At 46.2% G+C, this 27,817-nt stretch overlaps 3 protein-coding genes across 3 annotated transcripts; 2 read left to right on the top strand and 1 right to left on the bottom strand.

Annotated features, from left to right (window-relative positions):
* Positions 1–889: 889 nt before the first annotated feature.
* On the top strand, positions 890–6,798 carry vcpip1 (valosin containing protein (p97)/p47 complex interacting protein 1; the record flags this gene model as incomplete). The annotated part of the gene is made up of 3 exons (XM_079220782.1): positions 890–3,593; positions 5,511–5,597; positions 6,020–6,798. 3 exons carry the CDS (start codon positions 890–892, stop codon positions 6,796–6,798), a joined length of 3,570 nt encoding a protein of 1,189 aa, XP_079076908.1.
* Positions 6,799–9,403: 2,605 nt separating this feature from the next.
* dusp28 (dual specificity phosphatase 28) lies at positions 9,404–16,539 on the top strand. The gene is made up of 3 exons (XM_079220962.1): positions 9,404–9,645; positions 10,753–11,137; positions 14,749–16,539. Exons 2-3 carry the CDS (start codon positions 10,790–10,792, stop codon positions 14,869–14,871), a joined length of 471 nt encoding a protein of 156 aa, XP_079077088.1. The 5' UTR covers positions 9,404–9,645; positions 10,753–10,789; the 3' UTR covers positions 14,872–16,539.
* Positions 16,540–17,131: 592 nt separating this feature from the next.
* On the bottom strand, positions 17,132–26,591 carry proca (protein C (inactivator of coagulation factors Va and VIIIa), a; the record flags this gene model as incomplete). The annotated part of the gene is made up of 8 exons (XM_079214031.1): positions 17,132–17,697; positions 17,805–17,922; positions 21,784–21,902; positions 22,050–22,190; positions 22,650–22,760; positions 25,078–25,102; positions 25,336–25,493; positions 26,522–26,591. The coding sequence occupies 8 exons, from the start codon at positions 26,589–26,591 to the stop codon at positions 17,132–17,134; spliced, it is 1,308 nt and encodes a 435-aa protein (XP_079070157.1).
* Between the last annotated feature and the right edge of the window lie 1,226 nt (positions 26,592–27,817).

Below are 27,817 nucleotides of genomic sequence, written 5' to 3'. Positions count from 1 at the left end.
AAAAGTACTAACACCACACTATAAATACTCTGTTACAGAATAAGTACTTATACCACACTAGCAATACTCTATTACAGTAGAAATACCAATACCACACAGTAGAAATACAATGGACCAGAACAAGTTATAATACCACACTAGCAATACTCTATTACAGTAGAAATACCAATATCACACAGTAGAAATACAATGGACCAGAACAAGTTATAATACCACACTAGAAATACTCTGTTACATAAAAAGTACTAACACCACACAGATAAATTGCTATGTGACAGTAAAAGTACTGACACTGTAAAAAATAATCTGCCAGGTAAATGCACTTCACATGTACCCACAGTCAAAATACAGTGACAGTAAAAGTACTTATGCTCAAAAAAATACTTTTATTACATTTTAGGTCCCAAATATGGAGCAACCCGTCCAATGCATCCAAACCGCCATGACTGCCTGTGTTGACTTCCCTACGCAACGAGAACGTCACCGTTGCACTCTGGGAAATGTAGTCGACTCAGCGTTGCCGTTTGCCGTTCAGAACCTTTAACAGAAGAACCTTACATAAGTCTTCTCTCTTTTGTTTGTGTGAAAGGGATTGCATAGACGAATAAAAAAGCGACCATTCTGCTTTCGGTGTGTACATATTTAAAAAGTGACTACACGTCAGAACTACAAGTCCCACGATCCTCTACGTCGTGACGCATTTACGTCCAGCGACGTTTCAGTTCGGCCAAAGGAGCAAAAGCAGCCGCTTCCGTGTTGTTTTCTTGTGTGTGTTTTTTTCCTGGCGAATAACTTCTTCGTTATCGGAGCCGGAGCCGACCGCCATGATTCAGTGAAGCCGCCTCCCTCTCTCTCTCTCTCGGCCTTCCTCTTCTCTTTTTTTCCCGCCATGTCGCTGCCGCCGCAGAGCTCCAAGAAGAAGGACAAGCGCGTGCTGTCCGGAAGCTGCCCGGACCCGCGCTGCCAGGCGCGGCTGTTCTTCCCGGCTCACGGCTCCGTGAGCATCGAGTGCACGGACTGCGGCCAGCGGCACGAGCAGCGGAGTCTGCTGGGCGTGGAGGAGGTGACGGACCCGGACGTGGTGCTGCACAACCTGCTGAGGAACGCCCTGCTGGGGGTCACGGGGGCCCCGAAGAAAGGCACGGAGCTGGTGAAGGTGATGGGTCTGTCTAACTACCACTGCAAGCTGCTGTCCCCGGTGCTGACCCGCTACGGCATGGACAAGCAGACCGGCAAGGCCAAGCTGCTGCGGGAGATGAACCAGGGGGAGATGTTCGACTGCTCCCTGCTGGGCGACCGGGCCTTCGCCATCGAGCCGGACCGGGTCGGCACCGCGGGGTACGGCAGGGACCGGTCCGGCAGCCTGGCGTACCTGCACGACACCCTGGAGGAGGTGAAAAAGGCCAACGGCGGCGTGGAGTGCCTGGTGCCGGTCCACGTGGACGGGGACGGGCACTGCCTGGTGCACGCCGTGTCCCGGGCACTGGTGGGCCGCGAGCTGTTCTGGCACGCCCTGAGGGAGAACCTGAAGCAGAACTTCAAGCAGAACCTGGACCGCTACAAGGCCCTGTTCCAGGACTTCATCGACGCGGCGGAGTGGGAGGACATCATCAACGAGTGCGACCCGCTGTTCGTGCCGCCGGAGGGCGTCCCACTCGGGCTGCGCAACATCCACATATTCGGCCTGGCCAACGTCCTGCACCGGCCCATCATCCTGCTGGACTCCCTGAGCGGCATGCGGAGCCCCGGGGACTACTCGGCCACCTTCCTGCCGGGCCTGGTGGCCGAGGAGCGGTGCCGCGGTAAAGACGGCGCGCTCCACAAGCCCATCTGCATCGCCTGGAGCAGCTCGGGCCGGAACCACTACATCCCCCTGGTGGGGATCAAGCACGTGGCACCGCCCAAGCTGCCGGCGCGCCTGCTGCCGAAGGCCTGGGGCGTCCCGCAGGAGCTGATCCGCAAGTACGTGGAGCTGGAGCCGGACGGCGGCTGCGCCATCGGCGGCGACCGCAGCCTCCAGGACAAGTACCTGCTGCGCCTGGTGAACGCCATGGAGGAGGTGTTCATGGAGCGGCACGGCATCCACCCGTCGCTGGTGGCCGACGTGCACCAGTACGTGTACCGGCGCACCGGCGTGATCGGGGTCCAGCCTGAGGAGGTGACGGAGGCGGCCAAGAAGTCGGTGACGGAGAGCCGGCTGCACCGCTGCCTGATCTGCGGCGCGCTCTCTGAGCTCCACGTGCCGCCGGAGTGGCTGGTGCCCGGCGGGAAGCTCTACAATTTGGCGAAAGCCACGCACGGCCAGCTGCGGCCGGACAAGAACTACAGCTTCCCGCTCAACAACGTGGTCTGCTCCTACGACCCCCACCGGGACGTCCTGGTGCCGGATTACAAGCTCAGCTCCCTCAACGCCTGCAACTGGTGCCACGGCACGTCGGTGCGCCACGTGCTCGGCGACGGGGCGGTGGTTTACCTGGACGGCGACCGGACCAACGCCCGCTCCCGGGGCGGGAAGTGCGGGTGCGGCTTCAAGCACTTCTGGGAGGGGAAGGAGTACGACAACCTGCCCGAGGCCTTCCCCATCACGCTGGAGTGGGCGGGCCGCGTGGTGAGGGAGACGGTGTACTGGTTCCAGTACGAGGCGGAGTCGGCGCTGAACAGCAACGTGTACGACGTGGCCATGAAGCTGGTGACCAAGCACTTCCCCGGGGAGTTCGGCAGCGAGACCCTGGTGCAGAAGGTGGTCAACACCATCCTGCACCACACCGCCAAGAAGAACCCGGACGAGTACAACCCGGTGTCCGTCGCCGGGGCTCACGACCGCCGGCTCTCCGACGCAGACGTCGCCGCTTCGGCGCCGCTCCCGCAGCCGCCCACCAAGATCATCCTGACCGGCCCGAAGACGAAGACGATCCACAAGGAGGAGCTGACGATGAGCCGGGCGGAGCGCGGCGTCCAGCAGAGCATCAGCGAGCAGGCCTTCGTCTCGCAGAAGCGCCGGACCGACAAGCTGAAGCAGGACCAGACGGTCCGGGACCAAAAGGTCGACGGCGGGTCACCGGAGACCGCCTCGTCCTCGGCGCCGGCAACACCCACCAAGTCCTCCTCCTCCCCGTCGTCGTCGTCCAATAAGGAGAAGAAGATCCGCGTGACCACGAGCGACGGCAGGCAGGCCATGCTGACCCTGCAGGCCCGCACCACCTACTCGGAGCTGCAGAGCCGCATCGCCGGACAGTTCGGCGTGCCGGCGGCGCGGCAGTGCATCCGGCACGGCTTCCCGCCCAGAGAGCTGCCGGTGCCGAAGGACGGCGAGGAGAACGAGCCCGCGGCGCTGCGGCACGGCGACCGGGTGACGGTGGAGATACTGAGGCCGCCCGAGGACCGGGAACCCGCTGCCGGCATGCTCGGGGCCGCGGGGCCGCACGCCGTGGACCCGCACTCCATGATCGGGGCCGTGGACCCGCACGCCATGAAGGCCGAGGACGCCATGAAGGCCGAGGACGCCGTGATGTCCAGCAGGATGAGCGGCCGCGAGCTCCAGGACGGCATCGACCTTGAGATGTCCTCCCTCTGTCTCCTCGCAACCCTGATGGGTGAGAATCACATGATCACCTCCTCCATCCTTCCTTCCCTCCTTCCTACCTCACCTCCTCCATCCTTCCTTCCCTCCTTCCTTCCTCACCTCCTCCTCCGTCCTTCCTTACTTCCTCACCTCCTCCTCCGTCCTTCCTTACTTCCTCACCTCCTCCTCCGTCCTTCCTTCCTCCTCCGTCCTTCCTTACTTCCTCACCTCCTCCTCCGTCCTTCCTTACTTCCTCACCTCCTCCTCCGTCCTTCCTTCCTCCTCCGTCCTTCCTTACTTCCTCACCTCCTCCTCCGTCCTTCCTTACTTCCTCACCTCCTCCTCCGTCCTTCCTTACTTCCTCACCTCCTCCTCCGTCCTTCCTTCCTCCTCCGTCCTTCCTTACTTCCTCACCTCCTCCTCCGTCCTTCCTTCCTCCTCCGTCCTTCCTTACTTCCTCACCTCCTCCTCCGTCCTTCCTTACTTCCTCACCTCCTCCTCCGTCCTTCCTTACTTCCTCACCTCCTCCTCCGTCCTTCCTTCCTCCTCCGTCCTTCCTTACTTCCTCACCTCCTCCTCCGTCCTTCCTTACTTCCTCACCTCCTCCTCCGTCCTTCCTTACTTCCTCACCTCCTCCGTCCTTCCTTACTTCCTCACCTCCTCCGCCATCCTTTCTTACTTCCTCTCCTCCTCCTCCATCCATCCTTCCTTCCCTCCTTTCTACGTCACCTCCTCCATCCTTCCTTCCCTCCTTCCTTCCTCACCTCCTCCTCCATCCTTCCTTCTCTCCTTCCTTCCTCACCTCCTCCTCACCTCCTGCATCCTACCTTCCTCCCTTATCTCCTCCATCCTTCCTTCCTTCTTTCCTTCCTCACCTCCCCTCCTCTTCCTTCCGTCTTTACCTCCTGCTCCCATATTCAATATTTTACTTTTTTTCAATATTTTAATTTGATAAATCACCAATAACTTACTGTATAATTTATTTTTCTTCAGTTTTTCACAAAAGCTATAAACACAAATATGAAATAAGGTGATGCAAACAAAAACTAATATATTTAATGAAGCATTCTCTTTATAAAAGCTCCATTTCTTCTTTTTAATAATATTCTTCTTGGCTCTCAGAAGGATTTATTAAAACAAAATATGTTTTTGTGGAACGTAAACGGCTTTCGGACCAAAGTGAAACTTAAAAATTCCCAATATGCATCACAGCAATCTAAAGTACATATTTTAACAAAAACATTTTCTCTCCAGAAAACATGAAAGTTTTTGTGCAGCAGATACTTGTGTCTGTGCGTCTTCTACTTTTTTATTCGCTTTGCTATTTTAGATTTTTATATTTCCGGGATGTTTCTCGACCATCATGATCATTTTTTTTTGTGGGAAGCAACTCCTTAAAGGGCCAGCGCGCAGCACTGCGGGGATCTATTATCAGAATCAGGAATATTATTTATTTATCCCGCAGTGCTGCGCGCCGGCCCTTTTAAGACATTGACGTATAAAATGTAAAGGTCAAATTTGAACGGACATAAAAACTCCAAATTCTGATGGCTATAAACACAATTAATATAATCTATATATATTAGTGAGAACGAGCTGCTTTTTCATTGACTGTGATTGTGGCTCAGGTGGTGTAAAATCGTTGATATTAATTCATATTTTCCTTCCAAACCGCTGCTCTAGAGTTCAAACTCAGCTCTGATTTTCACATTTATATTCAAACTAATTGCAATTAACTTAAAAATAAAGAACGTTTTAATTAATCATTTATTTCCCACGTGGATCGACTAGTTCTTTAATAAAGCGAGAAAAATGTTAAAAAGTTCAAATATTGACGAAGAATATTCTCATATTTTTGGATTAAATCAATCTAATTTGTGAAAGTCTGCGGTGCGTTCAGGGTCTCTCAGCCGGCTCGTTGAACCCGGTCTCTCTCCCTGTGTTGCAGGTGAGGACGTGTGGTCGTACGCTAAGAAGCTGCCGCACCTGTTCCAGCAGAGCGGCGTCTTCTACAACATCGTGAAGAAGGACATGGGTACGGTCAATAACATGTTGTTTTTATCTTCATGAAACACGCATCACATGACGAGGAATAACAGATATTATTTATATTCATCATTAGTGTTCATGACGTGTAACAATGAGCTGTCAGGAAGTTAAACATCATCATTCATCTCTAACATCTACTTTATATTCATGTGAAAACATCTGGATTCATTCTAGTTCATCACCAACGCTACATTTGACTAGATTACACCTGAACGCATCATGTGAATGTTATCATTTACCTTCAGCCAAGGTGCTGCTAACGTTACTAGCTCTCCTCCTGTTGGTCTAAACACTGATTGGTTGTTTACAAAGTCACATGATCAGAGACTAGAGAAACATCCATAATGTCATGATCACATGTTCTACTGGTCACATGATCTATATAATAATGGAGATATTGTGTTTCAGGCCTGATGGACGGGAAGCACTGCACGCTGCCCAACCTGACGGGGAAGACCTTCGTGTACAACGGCGAGGAGGAGCGTCTGGAGCTGTGCGTGGACGCCGCGGGCCACTTCCCCGTCAGCCCCAACGTGGAGGAGCTGGTGAAGGAGGCGCTGGTCCGGCTGCGCTCCGAGCCGGCAGCCACCAGGGGCAGCAGAGAGGGAAGCCCCTCCCACGGCGCGCTGCGGCCCGGCGGCGGCGGCGTCGTCCGCAAGAAGGAGCAGCTGCAGAGCATCGCCGCCTTCCAGGGCAAGGGCCACTCTCTGGGCAGCGCCGGAGGCTCCTCCTCCCCGCCGGAGCGCCGGCCTATCACGCGGCAGCACAGCAGCGGCGTGGACCTGAGCGCCAGCGCCTCGTGCCGGGCCCCGCCGGACGACCCGTCGGCCGACGACCCCGAGGACGCCGCCGCCAGGGAGCCGGTCCGCATGGCGCCGGGCTTCGTTACCACAAAGGACGGCCGCGGCCCGGACCCCGGCCTGATGGAGCAGCAGCGTAGGAAGCTGCAGGAGATGGTCTCCTCCATCCAGGCCTCCATGGAGCGCCACCTGCGGGAGCAGCAGAGCGCCGCGGCCGGCGAGGGGGGCGGCGGGACTAAGGAGTCGGAAGCCGGCCAACCGGCGGACGACGACAAACATCCGGCGGCGGTGGACGGCAAACCAGGCGGGAAGATGGAGGAGCCGGAGGAGATGGACAGTCAGGACGGCGAGCAGAGCAACGCCACCGAACCCATGGATCATTCCTGATCACTCCCCTCCCCCGCCTCCGGGTGTCAGAACGCCGCCGGTCGGATCCTCCAGCTTTCGGTCGTCATCGTTGTTTCGTCGTCTTTGCTGCATGGCTCCAGAGCCCCGCCCCCTCCGCGGTGGGTCGAGAACCCACGCGGTCGGCTAACGGAGGTTTGATCTCTACGCACACTCACTTCCTCCCGGCACGCGCTTCATAAACACGCCGTCTGGTTGACTCCCGCTTCTGAGAGGACATCATTTTGCCTTTTTTCAGGATGTGTTTTTCATCGCCCAAGTCTGCGTTCTTGTGTTCGCGTGGCGGCCGCTGACTCGACCTGATATCGTGGTTTCGTCGCCCCCCTACCGCGTGAAAGCGTCTCGCCACGTGACGGTGCCGATCGCGTCGGACGTGTTCGTTGGATATTTAGAGCGACAACTTTAATTAAAAAAAGGAAAATACAAACTTTTCTTTCTCTTTAAGGAAATAAAACGACGTCATGTTGAGTTCCGTGTTTGAAGTTCGAAGCCGATCCACGAGGAGCTTTGGGTCTAGACCCCCAAAAAGAATACGTTGGGATAATCACAGGACGTGAACACGAGGCATTTGAGACATCCCGTTTAAGTTTTGGTAAAAAGAGCTTTTGGTCGACGTGGAGTAGTCTGATTTGTTTCCGTCTTTTGAGTTTTATGTTTATTATTTTATTCCTCAGAAGCGTCGCATCGTAAAAACGTTTGAAGAAACTTCCTCAAATATTTTAAATTTGTTTTATTCTGCAGCCGCAGAACGCTTCAGCCTTTAGCTTCCGTTCTGGTTGTTCCTCCCCTCGTGGACGTTCTCTTTGTTCCTCCCCTCGTGGACGTTCTCTTTGTTCCTCCCCTCGTGGACGTTCTCTTTGTTCCTCCCCTCGTGGACGTTCTTGTTCCGCTCGTGGACGTTCTCTTTGTTCCGCCGCTCGTTCTCTAGCTTTGTGCGTTCTGTCGGTTCCAGAGCGGCAGAAGCGAAGCGTCTTCGTGGAGGTTTGATCGCTCGAGGAGCTTCAGGAGTTCTTTTGAGGCAGATTTATTATCTACGATTCTTTAAACCAGAAGGTCCCGAAGTCGCGATTAGAGGCCAATAAAAAGACGTCCGGACATGTTTTCCCAGCATGCTTTGTGGCGTTTCCGTCTCGCTCTCGGTTCAGAGTTTCAAACAAAAACTCTGAATCGAGTTCAGCGGTTTGATTTTGAAGAAAACAAAAACATGTATTCTCCTTCTTGTTGAGAGCTAGCTTTCATTAGTTCAGCTTAGCTTAGCACAAAGACAGGGACAGCAGCTAGCCTGGCTCTGTCCAAAGGTAAAAACACAAAGCAAGTCGTGTAAAAGCGACATGTGAGACGTTATGCTAAGCTAAGCTAAGCTAATCACGAACCACCACAAGACAACGTATTGAACTTTTCCTTTAAAGTGACTCAGTTTTCCATTTTTTTCCTTTGTTTTCGGGGTGAAACGTGTCGCCGGGCCTTTAAAATCGGTTCGCTTCACACTCGACTTATTAGCTTCACGTGTTGCTTTAAAAAAAAAAAATACATTTATTTCACTTAAATCCTCAAGTCCGACTTTTAAACTCTGACTCAATTTTTGGTTCTTTGGTTGTTGTTTGGGGCTGAAAACGAATTTCGAAAGTCTTGAATGTGAACGAGGTTTATTCTGGTTTTGAGGTGAACGAACACGAGGCTCTGCACTTTGAACGTTAGCTTAGCATTCTAATGTTAGCCGGACCTAAGAAAGAGAGAGAGAGAGAGAGAGAGAGAGAGAGAGAGAGCGAAGCGCCGCCGGAAACGGACTTGAAGTTTTTTCTTTGACTGCTGTACACGGACATGAGATGTAATCCAGTTGTATATTAGTACATATTGTAGTATATTTGGACTTGTACAGAAACAGATTGTTCAGTTCCTTCACTTTTTGGTTTTCTCTGGTTTGCTAATAAAACATCGGCGACACGCGGCTCTGACATCGCTGTTTGCATGTGATGACTTTCAACCCGACAATAAATTCACTTCCTTCACTTGTTTTTGTATTTTCTCTCCAATATTATAGAAGAGAAGTGGAACAAAAAAGATTTAAATAAAAACACAGGAAATATTTAAGAAAGAACCGATTCACACTTTTTTTTTATATTCGAGATAATCTTTTATTATGGTATTTTGACCAAGATAATAATGATAAAATAAGATGTTAATTTCGTCCCATTTAGCTCTGATAAAAACATTGTACTGTTGGTTTCAGTGCGGTTGTCGTCCACTAGGTGGCGGCGTTACAGAGGACGACTCATAAAGAAACACACAGAACTCTTTCAATAACATTAATATAATATGTAATCCCCTTACAGGAATAAATAACAGCAGTGAACTTTGTGTGTGGTTGAAGTTGATTTAAAAATCATAATTATTAGAAACTTCTCCCCTTTCTTGATGATATCATAATTTATTTATATATATACACATATACACACATACCCTGGTTCCCACCTGTCCACGTGTCTGACCAGCATTAGGACCCAGAGCAGCTGTCAGCTTGTGCAGTAGATAAAGCAGCTGTGTGTGTAGATCAGGATCACTTGGGGGTCACTGGGAGACCTGCACAGACCTGCACAGACCTGAACAGACCTCAGCAGATCTGCACAGACCTCAGCAGACCTGAACAGACCTGAATAGACCTACACAGACCTGCAGAGACCTGAACAGACCTGCACAGACCTGCACAGACCTACACAGACCTGCACAGACCGGATCAACCGGAACCTCGTCTGCAGGAGCGAGCAGCAAACGCGTTCCTCTAAAAGAAGCCCACGGTTATCTGCAGAGTGGAAGCTGCATCCGCTGCATGTGAGTCAGCCTGTCCTTGTGTGAGGCGTTCAAGGACTGTAGGTTTATTGTAAAGCTGCCGGTGTGGCACCAGAGGATGTTTATCATCATTTATCAACTTTATTATTTCCTAATATCTTAAACTTGATGAACTATTGTTATATATATATATATATATATATATATATATATATATATATATATATATATATATATATATATATATTTTTGTTTGTGTGTATGTGTTGGGAGGAGAGGCGTTCGTGTCCTAAAGTGTTGCTGAGTTGTCATGATGTCACTTTAGTGATGTTTTGTGACTCATGTTACGTTGTTTACGTCTTACTTATGTTACGTATTTATTTTTAGCACGATCGTGATGTTTGTTATCACCCTAACTTAAGTATTACACTTAACATTTACCCGGCGTATTTAAACCTGACATAGTTAAACCAGACGTATTTAAACCAGACTTAGTTAAGCCTGATCTATTTATAACCGACGTAGTTAAACCAGACGTATTTAAACCAGACTTAGTTAAGCCTGATCTATTTATAACCGACGTAGTTAAACCAGACGTATTTAAACCAGACTTAGTTAAGCCTGATCTATTTATAACCAACGTAGTTAAACCCAACTGTTTTCAAACACGACATATTCAAGCCCGACGTGTTTAAACCCGACGTATTTAACACTGACTTATTTAAACCTGACGTATTCAAGCCCGACGTATTTAACACTGACTTATTTAAACCTGACGTATTGAAGCCCGACGTATTTAAACCTGACTTATTTAAACCCGACGTATTTCAGACCGACTTATTTAAACCCGACGTATTTAAACCCGACGTATTTAAGCCTGACGTATTTAAACCCGACGTATTTAACACTGACTTAATTAAACCTGACGTATTCAAGCCCGATGTATTTAAACCTGACGTATTTAAGCCTGACGTATTTAAACCCGACGTATTTAAACCTGACTTATTTAAACCCGACGTATTTAAACCCGACGTGGCGATAAAATGTCACACACAAAAAGTCCAAACGTCTTCCCATGAAATCAGGTTGCAAATACTTCTGATTCATGCATGTGTGTGTTTATATAAACACGTTCTGTGTTGCGTGCAGTCGGAGTACGGAAGCCTGCGAGGCTCAGATCTCCGGGATGCTGCAGCTGTGCAAAGTCACCAGCGCGCTGTTCATCAGCAACGCGCGCTCGGCCTGCAGCAACGAGCTCCTCCAGCAGGAGGCGGTGACGCTCTGCATCAACGTGTCCAAGAAGCAGCCGTTCCCCAGCTCCGCCTCCGTGGCCAAGATGCGGGTGCCTGTCTACGACGACCCCGCCGAGGACCTGTACGCGCACTTCGACCGCTGCGCCGACGCCATCCAGCGGGAGGCGCAGCGCGGGGGCCGCAGCGCGGTGTACTGCAAGAACGGACGCAGCCGCTCGGCCACCGTGTGCGCCGCCTACCTGATGAAGCACCGCGGGCTGACGCTGAGCGACGCGTTGCAGGCGAGGCTTAACTTTAAGTCTCAGTTTGACCAGTTTGAACCGGAATGTTTTGGTTCTTCATATTTAACTCTTTTAGGCCCAAGCCCTCTTTTTTTTTTTTTTTCGCAAAAAACAAATAATAAAATCTTGTTTTATAAAAACGGAAACTGAATTATCTCTACAACCACATGGTTGATTAACTTCATTTAAATTGCTGCAATACCGTAACCCGTGTGAGAAGAGACCTGGGTTGCACCAACAAGGACCTCATCAACCAAAGATCAACCATGATCAAAAGTCAAGAGTCTGATTAAAAAAAATTACTCCTCGATTGTTCCCCGGGTTTTTTGAATTGTATTTTCGGTGCCTTCCCATCATGCCACAGAGTAATGCTGCACCTCTTTAGAAAGCCTTTCCAGTCCAAAAATCATGTTTTTCGGTTCAGAAATAGAAAAAATTACATTTTGACCTGAATCTTGCTCGCACCATGAACGTCGTGTACTTCAAAAGACCGTCTCTGTCAGCGCGTGTCATCTGGCCCGCTTTCAGATGCGTTTGAGGGACAATGAGACTGCAGGACCCGAAACACGGAGACAAATTCAAGAAAAAACTGCTGTTGTGACATCAATACTTTACAAACAGTAAAGTCCTACTACTGGAAGATTCGTACAGTCTCTATGGTTACCAATAGTGAAACGTTATAATCGCTCAGTCATGTTGAGGAGCTTACAGAATTACGTAATTATAAAAATATAACAATTTTCTTTTTAAATGTAGTCCATTGTGTCTCTTCTCACGAGGGTCTACAGTACTTTAGCCATTTACATTTATTAAATCAGACCTGTGGTTGATGATCTAGAAGCGTTTGAGTTTTTTAAAACTCACTTCCTCATTTTCGAAAGATCAGTAAAAAAAAAAAACTCCAGGCGGATAAGGTTAACTCTTAAACTAGGTTCAAACCAGGTTTGTCTTTTAATCCAGTTGCACCAAACTTTAAACCTTAGTTTACAATGAATCCTGGGTAAATCTAACCCTTTGGCAATATCTGTTTAATTTCCATTTAATTCTAGATTTAAAATCAAATTTGTTGCACCAGTTATTTTAAACCTAGTCTAAACCTGGATTAGCAGTTATATTTAAAGTAGTGGCAGTTTTAAACGGTAACTAGCGGTGTCAGTAACGGAATTTTTCCACGGCAACATAAACTAATTCTGTTTTAACCCTTTTTTAAACTAGTTTAACTAATCCAGGGTTAGAATTAAGATGTACAACACATCTCTGATTAATTATAAACCAGTTTAAACCTAGATTTACTAACCCTACATTAACTCTAAACCAGGATTAATTTAATCCATGTTGGTGCAACCCAGCCCTAGGGTTTAAAAAAAGTAACCGTTAAGTCTAAGTACTTACGTGAACTCCATAAACTCCCGCGGCGACCGTAAAGTTTCACTAAAACGTTAATAACTATCGCTTACAGCGTCGGATTTCACTAATGGACATATTAGTACCTGTCACACGAGTCTTTTTCTTTCTTTTTCCGGCGCACATTTCTGAGTCATGAATCCTTCCTGGTCCGCCCACATTTCTAAAACCGAGTCATACAGCACATGCGGAAGCCGATGACCATTTCAATACCCAGCATGCCCAAATCAGACAATGTTTTGCCATCAATTAAGTCATTTTTCTATTTTTGAACCGGATGACACAGTTCTTTGACTGAAACTCCTTCCTAACATGCCAATGCTTTGGTTGATTGTGTGTTATTAGTATGTGGGTTGTTGTTAAGGCCCTGAACCATACAGTTTGAAAAACTGTGGGACCGCTGGAGGAGGCATTTTTAGGGAATCTGACTCATATCATGCTGGATGTTCATAGTTATGATCAAAATATGGTATAAAAGTGATTTATTTAAAAAAAAATAAAAAGTTTCCTCAAACAAATCTGAGAAAATCATATAAAATAACACAGGTATTAGAACTAATTTGGGGTTTATACGAACAAGAGGTACAGACCCCCATGGGGTCTATCGAGCTGTACTGGTTGAACCCGATGCGTTTGAGCCTATTTAAGTTTTAGTTTGAACCGTTTGAAGCAGAATGTTTTTGTTATTTTATATTTAAGATCCTGAGTACAGTGGTAACAACACTCAATCTATTACGGTTTGATCTGCGCCCTCGTGATATTGATTATCTGCTGATCCAGAGTCTGATCTGTAGAATACATATTCATTGATTCATACGTTGGCCGTCGTGTGACTCAGCTGAACCAGAAGCGTCCTCGAGGTCAGAGATAACACGACTGTGTTTAACGGCAGCAAAACGCTTCGTGGGCAGAAACTGAAGCTCAAAGTCAGAGGTTCTGTTACCAAGGTGACCTCGAGGAATGCTGACAGAAGCCCTGCCCCTAAAGCATCCCTTTTATTATGGTCTGTTTGACTCTAAATGAACATAATTTACTAAATGAACATCATGCTGTATTGAAGACGACTTGAAACTAGAGATTGAGACATAAACTCATGTTTACAATGTTTACTGAGGGAATAAATCAAGAGAGAAGTAGAGTAGTTTATATAGACTTCTATACAACCAGAAGAGTCACCCCCTGGTGGTCACGAGAGAGAATGCAGCTTTAACACATGAAGCATATACTTCTATACAACCAGAGGAGTCACCCCCTGGTGGTCAGGAGAGAGAATGCAGCTTTAACACATGAAGCATATACTTCTATACAACCAGAGGAGTCACCCCCTGGTGGTCAGGAGAGAGAATGCAGCTTTAACATATGAAGCATGTACTTCTATACAACCAGAGGAGTCACCCCTGGTGGTCAGGAGAGAGAATGCAGCTTTAACATATGAAGCATATACTTCTATACAACCAGAGGAGTCACCCCCTGGTGGTCAGGAGAGAGAATGCAGCTTTAACACATGAAGCATATACTTCTATACAACCAGAGGAGTCACCCCCTGGTGGTCAGGAGAGAGAATGCAGCTTTAACATATGAAGCATATACTTCTATACAACCAGAGGAGTCACCCCCTGGTGGTCAGGAGAGAGAATGCAGCTTTAACACATGAAGCATATACTTCTATACAACCAGAGGAGTCGCCCCCTGGTGGTCAGGAGAGAGAATGCAGCTTTAACACATGAAGCATATACTTCTATACAACCAGAGGAGTCGCCCCCTGGTGGTCAGGAGAGAGAATGCAGCTTTAACATATGAAGCATATACTTCTATACAACCAGAGGAGTCACCCCCTGGTGGTCAGGAGAGAGAATGCAGCTTTAACACATGAAGCATATACTTCTATACAACCAGAGAAGTCGCCCCCTGGTGGTCAGGAGAGAGAATGCAGGTTTAACACACAAAGTATATACTTCTATACAACCAGAGGAGTCGCCCCCTGATGGTCAGGAGAGAGAATGCAGCTTTAACACATGAAGCATAGACTTCTATACAACCAGAGGATTCACCCCACAAAAACCCACATAAAAGTCCACCTTAAGTGGAGCCGCCACAGTTGACTATATACATGTACACTGTTATAATGTCATCTTGTGCTGTGCAACGTGTTTTTATGGACTAGTTCTTATGGATTAAGACTCATTTAATTGACTTGTTTCCTCCAGAAAGTGAAGACGGCTCGACACGAGATCGACCCGAACCCCGGCTTCCGGTCGCAGCTGCAGAGATATGAGCTGGAGCTGAAGAAGAGACGAGGACGGAGGGACAGAGAGAGGAGGACGGACTGAGAGAGAGAGGCTGCCTAAGACCCCAAAATATACCTTTTACTGGAAAAATATGTATTGTATGTATGTTTAAATCAACTTAAACTTAATTCCACTTCCTTTTAAAGTCTCCAGAATAAAACGTGAACTATTAGATTGTAGAGTTTCAGTGTTGCTGTAAAATAACTAAAACAGACAGGATTAAAAATGGCAAAATAAAAAGAATAAAGTAAAGAATAGACTTTTATTTAAGGAGATTAATAAGAGAATAAAGCACTTCATAACTTTAAGAAAACACGGTAAAGCGTTTTAACGGTGTGCATAAAAAAAAAGATGAGTTTAAGATATTATGTAAAGTAATTAACAAGTAGACTTAAAAACTGTGACGAGAGATTTTTCTCTTTTATATTTGGGCTCGGATAACTATGATTTATTTGTCGCATTACAATCTGTAAATATATTTATTCATCAGAAGCAATTTGTGTCATCAAGTCCCAACTGTTTAAAATCAATTATTTGTTTAACTAAAGGCTGAAAATAACTGAAAATATTAAACATGTTTCATGAGCTTTTCAAAATAAAGCTCCTAAGTTTGATTAAACACAGATATATCACAGAATATAACATCTGATCTCTTTATTTTAATTTAGATACAGAATTACTGTCTGAGACACTACAGTTTTTTAGTGTCAGATTATTATTATTACACAATAACACAACCCCACTTCAAAGGAAGTTCCCCTTAGTGTCTTGGACCCAAAACAGAACTAAACCTTCAGGTTGTTCGTATCAGCAGTTTTATTGTTTTTGTTTTTATTAAACCGTAAATCTATTTGTTTCTGTAACTGTGACGTCTGTCCTTTTTTAAAACATTCTGGCTGCAGTTCCACCTCCGACCTCTAGATGGACTCACTTTCATATAACATAACGATGCAAATGAAAAGAGACCTCCAGCTTTACATTCTATATTTATAAATAAAACTAGATTTAACTCAGTTTAACCTCATCAGCTGCTGTTGAAGTATTCACATCATTTAAAAGTACTAATAACAAACTCCAGAGGATCTTTGTCTCTGAACAGAGTTTAGTTATTACACTAAACAGAACATCTGTTCAGAGACTTTAATTACTAACTTTTCAACAGTAATTGAAAAGTATATTACTACAGGAAATGGCTTCATATTCAGCTGAAATGAGCGACAGCACAAATACTTGATTGTATTAGTATTAGGAGTATTAGGTGTCTCAGTTAATATTAGTACTAATATTAGTTTGTGCTAGTTGTTGCTAATCGATTTAAGCTCAGGTTCAAACACATTATTTAAAAGTTTAAATGCAGATTTAATTCAGTTAGCAACGACAGCAATATATTATTATCACACATCAAATGTATTAAAACCAAAGTGATTCAGAAACGTCACTTTAAAGCTGCTGATGCTGTGAATAATGTGTGTGTGTGTGTGTTCTTCATGTTGTAGTACGATATTTAAAAGCAATAATTCAAACTAGAAACAAGTCAGACCTCAACATTTAGTTAAAAAGTGTCTTCCGTCATTCTGTGAAATAAAAGAGCAACTTGTGATGCCCTTTAAGACATTTATGTCCATATAAGTCTGTTTAAGTCCCTTTTAAGACATTTTAAGTCTCTTTAAGACCCTTTAAGACTGTCGCTGAACAAATAAATAAAGTTGTGTGTCTTCTGAAAGTCTTCTGCTTGTTATTACAGATGCAAACCAAACAGAATAAACGCTCTGCTGCGCTTCAGAGAGAATGTTCACATATTGTGCTATGATTTGTGCTAGAGTTGGACATTACAGCTGCATCATTTCAAAGAAATAATCATCCTGAAAGTGATTTTTTTAAAGGCGGACCTGAAACCTTTTTATTTTTTCTGTGTGTCATCCTCATTTACTCTTAACCAGTAACATATAGACTGATATTTACACATCTGAACAAAATCTCACATGTGTACCTTTTATTATAACACCACAATTATTCAAATAGCCCTAGTGGTTGCAGAGATACACCATTTTTAGTTTGGGTATGGCATTTTCGAGGAAAGTGCCTAAAAATAGGTTGGTTTCCAAAAGTTAACGTGTACGAAGCAGAAGCAGAGTTTATTTTCAAAGCCGCATCGCAAAGCCGGCCGAAAAGCAAAGAAAAAATAAACCCAAAGCATCTTGAGACAGAATCAGTTTAATTAGAAAGTCGGCCTCAACGCGAGTCTCAGCAGACTAAACTGGGTCTCAACAGACCGAACTGGGTCCACGGAGGTGGTTCAGACTCATAGGTGTCCTCTGTCCCAGTCCTTGCGAACGCTGTCGATCCACTTGTTGTAGTTGGACACCTTGGTGTAGATGCCCAGCTTGTCCTCCCTGCCGCAGCCCTCGCCCCAGGACACCAGGCCGACCAGAAACCAGGTGTTTCGGTACAGGACGACCATCGGGCCGCCGCTGTCCCCCTCGCAGGCGTCTATCCGCTGCCCGAGGATCCCGGCGCACAGGACGTTGTCGGTGATGTTGACTGACATCTGGCGGGAGCAGACGCCGCGGTCGACCAGCGGGACCTTGATGACGTTGAGCGCCGAGCTGAATACTTTGAGCTCCGGGTCCTCCTTGCCCCAGCCGGACACCACGGTTAAGGTGCCGTTCAGGTGGAGCACTCGCTCGGCCAAGTCTCGGCCCGGCAGGCAAGCAGGGACAATGTACTGGGAGAAGGTGGCGGGCGCCTCCAGGCGCAGCAGGGCGATGTCGTTGTCCATCGTCTGGAAGTTATAACGCGGGTGCTTGAAGGTCTTGATGACATTCAGGATCACCTCGGTGCCCTCGTCTCTAAAGCGCTCGTAGTCACCTGAGGAGAAACGGCCCTCAATTTAAATAATAGTTCTGGAGGGCCACTCTTCCAGAATCATGGTTCCTGAAGGTTCCTGATGGATCTCGATTCTGTGACTTGCTCACCCAGTCGCACGCTGAATCGGAGGTGATTCTCGAGACAGTGGGCGGCGGTCAGCACCCAGTTCTCATCGATCAGGACGCCTCCGCACTCTAACTGCTGTCTGGAGTTCAGCAGCAGCACCTGCACACATCAGAATGAATGCAGAATAAATATACCAGAAATGTACCATGAATTTAGTATAAATGTAGTATGAATGTTGCATTAATATATAATAAAAATAGAATATATATGGTCAAGAGCTCTGGGTTGGGACCAAAAGAATGAAGTCTGCCAGTCTGATAGCTTGCTAGCTGGCGGTCACTAACAGGAGGTTATGAGATAGGCACGCGCCACCAGTGGTGTATAAATTACCCAAAAGCCATACTTGAGTAAAAGTAAAGATACCTTACTGGAAAATGACTCCAGTAAAAGAAAAAGTCACCTATTAAAATACTACTTGAGTAAAAGCCTTTAAGTATCTGATATTTTCTGTACTTAAGTATCAAAAGTATTTTTCGGATATAAAATGTACTTAACCCGTTAAGCTCCATGGCATTTTTGAGGATTTTGTGAGCCCTTTTGTGAACCCTTGTGAGCTTTTTGGTCAGATGTGTAAATATTAGTATATAAGATTGAAATAAGATGAAAGAAGTTTCAGGTCCGCCTATAAAAAAAGCACTTTCAGGATGATTATCTCCTTGAAATGATGCTTCACTAAGCCCTGAGGCTCTCCCAAATCATAGCACAATATGTGAACAGTCTCTCTGCAATGTTTTCACTTGAAAAAGTGAAGCAGAACTAAGTCAGAGAGGTAAAGTACAGAGAGAATTCAGGCAAGGTTTCCAAAATCTCCATTTGCGCAAATTTTCGCGCATCTGTGACATTTGAATTTTTTCATGTAGCAAACCTTATATTTCACTTGTATATGACTTATGGTGTTCAATAAACTTGTATTAGTGGGGATTTACTGAGGGAAATGCATTTTTTCTTTTATTTGCTATTTTCAAAATTTGCTGACTCAGCGATTTATGTTGCTGTGTTCTTTGATTCATATCTCGGTGGTGCTTTGCAGCAGAGGGATTTGGTGAATATATTTGGAATCTGTGTGGAATTGTCTTGCGTTTTGCTATTTGGTTACTTCTGATGGCACCAAGCTACGGGATGCTAGTTCCGGAAACATGCAGAGTGGGCTGACTCATGACAAAATTATAACTATTTTATTTTAATAATTATTTTAGTTGGTGTTTGAGTTATGTTGAAATGTCTGACTAATTAGCTCAAGTTCTCTTGTTTAATTTTATGTGTAGCATCAATATATTTGTTCATGATTATTGTAATGTTTTACACAGTTTAACTAAAATGTCTAAAAAAGGACCTATATAGGTTCATCCGGGGCTTAAAGTGGTATTGAAAGTAAAAGTAAAAGTACATGCTTTAAATAAAAAAGCAAAGGGTCAGAATTTTGGGAATTATGAAGTGTATTCTTTTAAGTGCTGTGGCCACCATGACCAAGGACCAGGAGTTATGCTGATTACATAATTGGGTTGGTTGTAATCCACCCAGGAGCAACAATGTGCAACATAATATATTGTACAGTATATTTTTGCATCTATTATGAGCTTATCATCATAATTCACTATGAAGGAGTTGTAAAAGTGTGTTTACAAGTATGCTCATTCTGCCCGGTACCGGTCCGTGGGTCCCTTGGTAATGGGCTGCACAGAAAGAAAGAATGAATGAAAATTTAAAATGTAAAAAATGTAAAAAAAAGGCCAGAAAAAAAGTTTTATTGTGAAAAATGGCCGGATACATCCGTCTGTGGTAACCTCAGTCAAGAGGTTACGTGACGTTACCCTAAAAATGAAACTTAAGTCTGTTTCAACTCTGCCGGTGTTCTGGATTAACACCAAGGCAGAGTATCCTGAGATCGCCAAAAAAGCTCTGAACCCTGCTTCCATTTCAACATCCTGTCTTTGTGAAGCGGGTTTTAAGTTAAGCAGTAGACTGGACTAAAGGTTTAGTTAGGAGTAGAGTCAGTAGACTGGACTAAAGGTTTAGTTAGGAGTAGAGTCAGTAGACTGGACTAAAGGTTTAGTTAGGAGTAGAGTCAGTAGACTGGACTAAAGGTTTAGTTAGGAGTAGAGTCAGTAGACTGGACATAAAGGTTTAGTTAGGAGTAGAGTCAGTAGACTGGACATAAAGGTTTAGTTAGGAGTAGAGTCAGTAGACTGGACTAAAGGTTTAGTTAGGAGTAGAGTCAGTAGACTGGACATAAAGGTTTAGTTAGGAGTAGAGTCAGTAGACTGGACTAAAGGTTTAGTTAGGAGTAGAGTCAGTAGACTGGACTAAAGGTTTAGTTAGGAGTAGAGTCAGTAGACTGGACTAAAGGTTTAGTTAGGAGTAGAGTCAGTAGACTGGACTAAAGGTTTAGTTAGGAGTAGAGTCAGTAGACTGGACTAAAGGTTTAGTTAGGAGTAGACTGGACTAAAGGTTTAGTTAGGAGTAGAGTCAGTAGACTGGACTAAAGGTTTAGTTAGGAGTAGAGTCAGTAGACTGGACTAAAGGTTTAGTTAGGAGTAGAGTCAGTAGACTGGACATAAAGGTTTAGTTAGGAGTAGAGTCAGTAGACTGGACATAAAGGTTTAGTTAGGAGTAGAGTCAGTAGACTGGACTAAAGGTTTAGTTAGGAGTAGAGTCAGTAGACTGGACATAACGGTTTAGTTAGGAGTAGAGTCAGTAGACTGGACTAAAGGTTTAGTTAGGAGTAGAGTCAGTAGACTGGACATAAAGGTTTAGTTAGGAGTAGAGTCAGTAGACTGGACATAACGGTTTAGTTAGGAGTAGAGTCAGTAGACTGGACTAAAGGTTTAGTTAGGAGTAGAGTCAGTAGACTGGACATAAAGGTTTAGTTAGGAGTAGAGTCAGTAGACTGGACATAACGGTTTAGTTAGGAGTAGAGTCAGTAGACTGGACTAAAGGTTTAGTTAGGAGTAGAGTCAGTAGACTGGACATAAAGGTTTAGTTAGGAGTAGAGTCAGTAGACTGGACTAAAGGTTTAGTTAGGAGTAGAGTCAGTAGACTGGACTAAAGGTTTAGTTAGGAGTAGAGTCAGTAGACTGGACTAAAGGTTTAGTTAGGAGTAGAGTCAGTAGACTGGACTAAAGGTTTAGTTAGGAGTAGAGTCAGTAGACTGGACATAAAGGTTTAGTTAGGAGTAGAGTCAGTAGACTGGACATAAAGGTTTAGTTAGGAGTAGAGTCAGTAGACTGGACATAACGAACACGCGTCGGGTGTAGCCGCTCCCGTCTCCTCGAGATGGGAGCTGGTCCGTGATAATATTGTCTTCACGTAACCGGTCCCTGGCGCATAAAGGTTTGGGAGCGCTGGACCAGAGGATTTAGAGGGAAAATGCATAATATTGTGATTCGCAAAACCTGCTTGGTGGAGTCTGTGTTCTGCCACTGTCCCCAATGTGTTTTTTTTTCTAAAGATAGATTTGATTGAAGCGAGTAACGAAGGTTTCAGGGGAAATGTATCGGAGTAAAAGTACCAGTTTTCTTTGCAAAATGTAGTGAAGTAAAAGTAAAAGTCAACATAAATATAAATAGTAAGGTAGAGTATAGATATCCCAAAAACTACTTAAGTACAGTAACGAAGTATTTCTACTTCGTTACTATACACCACTGCGCGCCACCCTGTCACCTCAGTTGTAAGTTGACCAATCCGGGTGATAGCGAGATAACCATAATCAATCAATTGTACCAGCAAACTGAAAAATATGTCACCACTGGTGCCACTTGGCTCACATCACCTTCAATAAAAGAAGAATTAATGTAAAAGAAGAATTAATGTAGAAGAAATGAAGAAGTAATGTACAAGAAATGTACAAGAAATGAAGAAGAAATGACGCAGAAATGTAGAAGAAATGCAGAAGAATTGAAGAGTAAATTAACAAGAAATGTATGAGAAATGCAGAAGAAATGCAGAATAAAGGCCAGTCACCTGCCAGGGACTCTCCCCCTTCTTTCCAACCTCCCCTCCCAATGCCCAGGGCAGCAGTTCGTCCTTCAGTTTGCTGTAGGACGACCTGCCGATCAGCAGCTGACCGCAAGACGAGGTTCCTGCACAGAAGCAGAGAGGATGTTGACGTTTGTTTGTTTACCTGGCTGCACAAAGGGAACTCTCCTCCTCTCCTTTGGGTTCACATCTCCTCCTCTCCTTTGGGTTCACATCTCTTCCTCGCCTTTGGGTTCACATCTCCTCCTCACCTTTGGGTTCACATGTCCTGGCGTCGTTGTGCAGCGTGTAGTCGCTCAGGCAGCTGCAGATCCTTGTCAGCCCGTCCTTGCTCTCCAGGCAATCATGGTCGCAGCCGCCGTTGTCCAGCGAGCAGTTCGTGAATGTCAGAGCTGAATACGACAGAGATTATACAACACAGATTATACAACACAACACAGATTATACAACACATATTATACGACAAATACAAATAATTATTAGCTGCAGATCTATTTATTGTAATTTTTTATTTATTACTCCGTCTGCACTTTTTAGGTCTGAAAACCTATTTTTTTTTCACGTGATTTTAAACGTTCAAACTGAAACCAAAAACACCAAAAACTTTGTGAAATAGACTCAAGGTGTTTTTTTTGGTTGTTGAAAGGACCCGGATTCTCTGAACAAACTGCTTTTTGCAAGCCACCAACATTTAGGGATTTGTTAAAGGTTTAAAGGTGTTCAATTATTGTAAATCTCTCTTAAATGTGAACAAATCATCATGCATTTGCACCGCGAGAGGTAAGTGAGAAACACTGTTGGTTTTTGGGTGCATTAATCATATTTATTGTGTGGAGGATCGTCAGACTCACGCTGGTCGCATTTTTTGCCCTCGTATCCATGGTTACAGCGGCAGGCGAAGTTTTGATACAGATCCACGCAGAATCCGTGAACGCACGAGTCGGAGCGGCACTGGTTCCCATCTGAAACACAGTCGGTCTATGTGAATACATTTTCCCACGATGCCCTGCAGGCGGCCGGCCGCTCAGGAGGAGAAACCAGTTTGATCCGAGATGAAAACCTGAAGATTCTCATTCACAACAACAACAACAACAACAACAACAATAACACGTTGTTTCTTTTTGCTGGAATTAAACCAAAGTTAGGGTTGGAGAACAGAACTGAGACGCGTTCACAAACAGCTGCAAATCCAAACTGATGTTGCATAAATGTAGAATAAATGTAGCATACAGGTGAAATACATTTAAAATATAGTGTCACCCGCTAACCGGCACCTTAACGTGGTGGAGTTTGAGTGGCTCAGTGATCCTGGGAGCAATGTTGTCTAACAGGCAAACAGGTATCGGGGGAGAGTCCAGACTAAGAGCGGTTCAAAAAACCCTGATGAATAGCAGCACACGGATTGCAGTTACCTCGCCCGGGCCAGGGAACTTGGGGCACCCTCCCAGAGCCAGACCCATGAGGGGAGCTCGCCAGCGAGCGTCTGGTGGCCGGGCTTTTGCCCCTGGGGCCGGGTCGGGCTCAGCCCGAAGAAACAACATGGAGTAGCCACCCTGTGGACAAGACATAGGGGTCGGGTGCTATGTAGACCGGGCGGCGGGCAGGGGGCCTGGTTGAGCTGATCTCCGGCAGCATAGACGAGCTATAGGGACGTGGAACGTCACCTCGCTAGCGGGGAAAGAGCCAAAGGTGGTGCAGGAGGTGGAGCGGAACCAGCTAGATATAGTTGGGCTCACCTCCACCACAGCATGGGCTCTGGAACAAGCTCCTGGAGAAGGGTTGGACTTTGTCCTTTTCTGGAGTTGCCCAAGGTGAGAGGCGCTGGGCGGGAATAAGCTTATTAGTGTATCTGGTGCCAGAGCATCTTAGGCCGGAGATAAATGATCAACTTTGTAATCGTATCATCTGATCTGCGGCCGTATGTCTTGGACACTCGGGCGAAGAGAGGAGCAGAGCTGATCAGTTGGATCAGATTGCGGGGGAGCTGGCTAGACACTCCTTTAAAGCCCAAACATGTAGTGGGTGAACTGGAAATGTCTGGCGGAGGATCCTGTTCAACTCCGACCTCCGGATAAACTTCTCACACATCCCGAGGGAGGTTGGGGACATGGACCATGTTCAAAGCCTCTATTGTGGACGCGGCCACTAGGAGCTGAGGTCGGAAGGTCATCAGTGTCGTGGCGGCAACCCAAGAACCCGATGGTGGACACTGGGGGTGAGGGAAGCCGTCAATCTGAAGAAGGAGGCCTTTCGGGCCTGGCTGGCCCAGGGGTCTCCTGAAGCAGCTGACAGGTACCGGCAGGACAGAAGGGCTGCAGCTGCGGTGGTCGCGGATGCTAAAACTCGAAATTGGCAGGAGTTTGGGGAGGCCATGGAGAAGGACTTTCGGTTGGCCTCACTCTCTGGCAAACAATCCAAAGGCTGAGGAAGGAAAAGCAGGGCCTACCCCAAGTGAACTGCTAACCCAGATAGGGGTGGATGAGATCCGCCCTAAGATACTGACTGAGTGTCATTTATTAAAATATGTTCCAAAAAGTTTCAGTATTGTAAACCGCTACGCTGCGTTGGGCTGTCTTGGCTGACACGCCTCTTCAATGTCGCATGGGGGTTGAGAACAGTGCCCATGGACTGGCAGACCGGGGTGGTGGAGAACGTCAGGTTTGGGGGTCTCAGGATCGCCTCTCTGCTGTTTGCTGATAATGTGGTCCTGCTGGACTCCTCGGACCGTGACCTCCAGCATTCACTGGGGCGGTTTGCAGCCAAGTGTGAATCGGCGGGGATGAGAGTCAGCACCTTCAAATCTGAGGCCATGATGCTCTGCTGGAAACCGCTGGATTGCTCCCTTGGGGACAGAATGTCTACCCCAAGCAAAGGAGTTCAATGAGGGTAAGAAGAGGGAGCTGAGCCAGAAGGAGCTCTCAATATACTGGTCGGTCTACGTCCCAACTCGGCGTCACGCGAATATTTCGCCACCATGCGGGAAATTCGCTTTTTCGCAACCATTCGTGTCTGTGCATTGACTTTGCATGTAATCTACTCGCGGGAATAATTCGCAACGCTTTTGGTGTGAATGCAGCATTAGAGATATTGTAAGGAGATGAGTTTCATGTCTTGTTGTTGTTGTTTTCCTTAAATAGTTTCCTGTGTGTCCACACATTTATATTTCTGTGGGCACCAAGGCTGAAATACAACAAGATGAATCACGTGCTGCAAGGAAGTGAAGAAGAGTTAGTTGTAATCCCCCTTCCCCCTTTTATAAGCCGACTCAGTGTTTCTTACCTACGTACACCGTCCAGAACTCCAGCTGTGAACACACAAAGCAAAAGAGTAAGAGACGAGCGAGTGAGTGTGAGGAGCCAGACAAAGAACGTTCAGATGGATGCTCCAAAGAGCAGTTCAATAACTAACAGCTTGGACAACATCGATCAGAGAATAAACCGGCAGCGAGACGTCACCGATCAGTGGAGCACATTCACAGTTCTGTGAGAAGACAAAAGACCCAAAACGGTTGAAACGCGTAAACAGGAAACATCTTACTGTCGCCTCCCTGGTCTGGAAAATCTCTCGGGCTTCTTCAAAGTCACATCTTTCCTCCACACATTCGCGCTCCTTGGAGGCGGGTTTCAGCTCCTCCAGGAAGGAGTTTGCCCGGCGGGAGCGCAGCAGCATGTGAGCCTGCGGAGGGTCCGAGAACACTGAAGGAACTAAGGGGGGCACAAGGAGGCGCATTAGACCTGTGAGACCCAACAGACTGTCAATAATAACCAGAAACCCCTTCAGCTCAGACTCCAGCGGGACCAGTCCACTGTGGACAGACCCAGATCCAGCAGAGACCAGTCCACCGTAGACAGACCCAGATCTGGCTTCACCTGCAGGCTCGGACCTGCAGTTGGACCTCCTCCTCCTCCCCCTCCTCCTCTTCCTCTCTGGGAACTAACACCACGCTGATGGAGACCCAGGACATGTTGTTGGACCCGCTGGAGGGAAGGTGGCAAGGGAGAACCAATACCAGGACTGAGAGCAGACTGACAGACCTGCTGCAGTAAAATGAGAGGTTTTCTAAAGGGACCCTGATACTGATAGACATTACCACTTTAGGCCACAGGGGGAGCCAGAATCAACACTACATGAAGGTAGCTTGTGTGACCTTTTTTGGAATTAACTTGACACTGATCAACATTCAGCCTATATGACATCATATTTTACTGCATTTAATAGCTTCAACTTCATTTTAGTTGCAAGTGTGTTTCTAAGATTTGAGGCTCCTCAGTTTGCTGCATCTATTTATCTATTTTGATGCCTTTTTATGCACCTTTACATTAAAAGTACAAAATAAATAGATTCTCTATCTTCTTTGTTGCATTGTGAAGTGTAAGTTGAGTCTCGCTGCATCAGACTGAGACGACTTCCCTGCCAACCTGTTCGTCATGTTTTCCAAATTGGTGGCAGGAGATCGTGAAGGCCAACTGGGAACACCTGGATCCAGTGTTCTCAGTCTATGAAGTCTCCTTTGCTTCTGCAGCTCTCTGCTTCTCCTGGTTCATTGGTTTGGTTTAATTGCTTTAGTCTAACTTCATACGTGCTTTTCTACTCGTGCACTCCGTTACCTTCCAGTAAACGCAGGGAAGACGTTTTGTGTTGCCTGCTGTTGGTTCAGTAAAACGTCACCTGACGTCTTTACTTTTAACTAACTGACGAACCTTTTCCATCAAAGCCCACCCACCTGACAGACTGAGCACCGCCGCCGACCACAGAGCGACGATGACGGACACGAAGAGGACGAGGCGGGACATGACCTCGAGTCAGACCTGCAGCCAATGAGAGACGAGACGGACACAAAGCCAATCAGATCATCCCCTCAGTATTTACATTTACCGACTCTCTCTCTGTGACAAACATTAATAATCATAATGCACATCAATTAAAAGGGACTCACCAGGTTAAAGTAGGTCAAAGAGATGTACTGTGGAGACAAAATAAAATCTCAGCATTACTTCGACAATATTGATCGTTTTCACCTGAAGCCGCCAAACACACCCAGCCGTGTTTGAACCTCTGCGACCTTTAACCCCCCAACGACCTGAACAAAGGGGAGCCGAGACGACGTCCTCATACCTCAAACGGCCTCGACCACCGACACACAAGGAGAAGGAGTGGATTTCAGAGTCTTTGTACTTACGCCTGAAGAATGGAAGCCGTGGACAGAGACGGAGGATTCGTTCGGTTTCTGGCGTGTTAATGACTGACGGACAGTGTTTACTGAGAGTCCACAGTCTGCCGCTGTCAACATTGTCAACACACACAAACCTCCACCCACTCAGAGCCCGTTCCCAAAAAACATTGTCACAGCGGTTTGTGAAATAGGCACGAAATGCAATCGATTGGTTTCGTAGACGGGGACACAAATTGACGTTTTTTTTCCCCGTATCCCACGGAATAACTTTTTTGGGGGGAAAACATTACGTTTAAGACTAAAATTGGGTTACAGCAACAACACCAACAGTTATGTTTAGACAACAACACCAACAGTTAGGTTTAGACAACAACACCAACAGTTAGGTTTAGACAACACCAACAGCTAGGTTTAGACAACAACACCAACAGTTAGGTTTAGACAACAACACCAACAGTTAGGTTTAGACAACAACACCAACAGTTAGGTTTAGACAACACCAACAGTTAGGTTTAGACAACACCAACAGTTAGGTTTAGACAACAACAACACTAACAGTTAGGTTTAGACAACACCAACAGTTAGGTTTAGACAACACCAACAGTTAGGTTTAGACAACACCAACAGTTGGGTTTAGACAACACCAACAGTTAGGTTTAGACAACAACACCAACAGTTAGGTTTAGACAACACCAACAGTTAGGTTTAGACAACAACACCAACAGTTGGGTTTAGACAACAACACTAACAGTTAGGTTTAGACAACACCAACAGTTAGGTTTAGACAACACCAACAGTTAGGTTTAGACAACACCAACAGTTAGGTTTAGACAACAACACCAATAG

Source organism: Taurulus bubalis, assembly GCF_910589615.1.
Source record: "Taurulus bubalis genome assembly, chromosome: 1".
Lineage (NCBI taxonomy): Eukaryota > Metazoa > Chordata > Actinopteri > Perciformes > Cottidae > Taurulus > Taurulus bubalis.
This window is presented reverse-complemented; position numbering and strand designations above follow the sequence as displayed.

Coding starts and splice junctions, on each gene's coding strand:
- dusp28 (XM_079220962.1), top strand. CDS start 10,790: ATGCTGCAGCTGTGCAAAGTCACCAGCGCGCTGTTCATCAGCAACGCG. Junction 11,138..14,748: donor CGCTGAGCGACGCGTTGCAG/GCGAGGCTTAAC, acceptor TGTTTCCTCCAG/AAAGTGAAGACGGCTCGACA.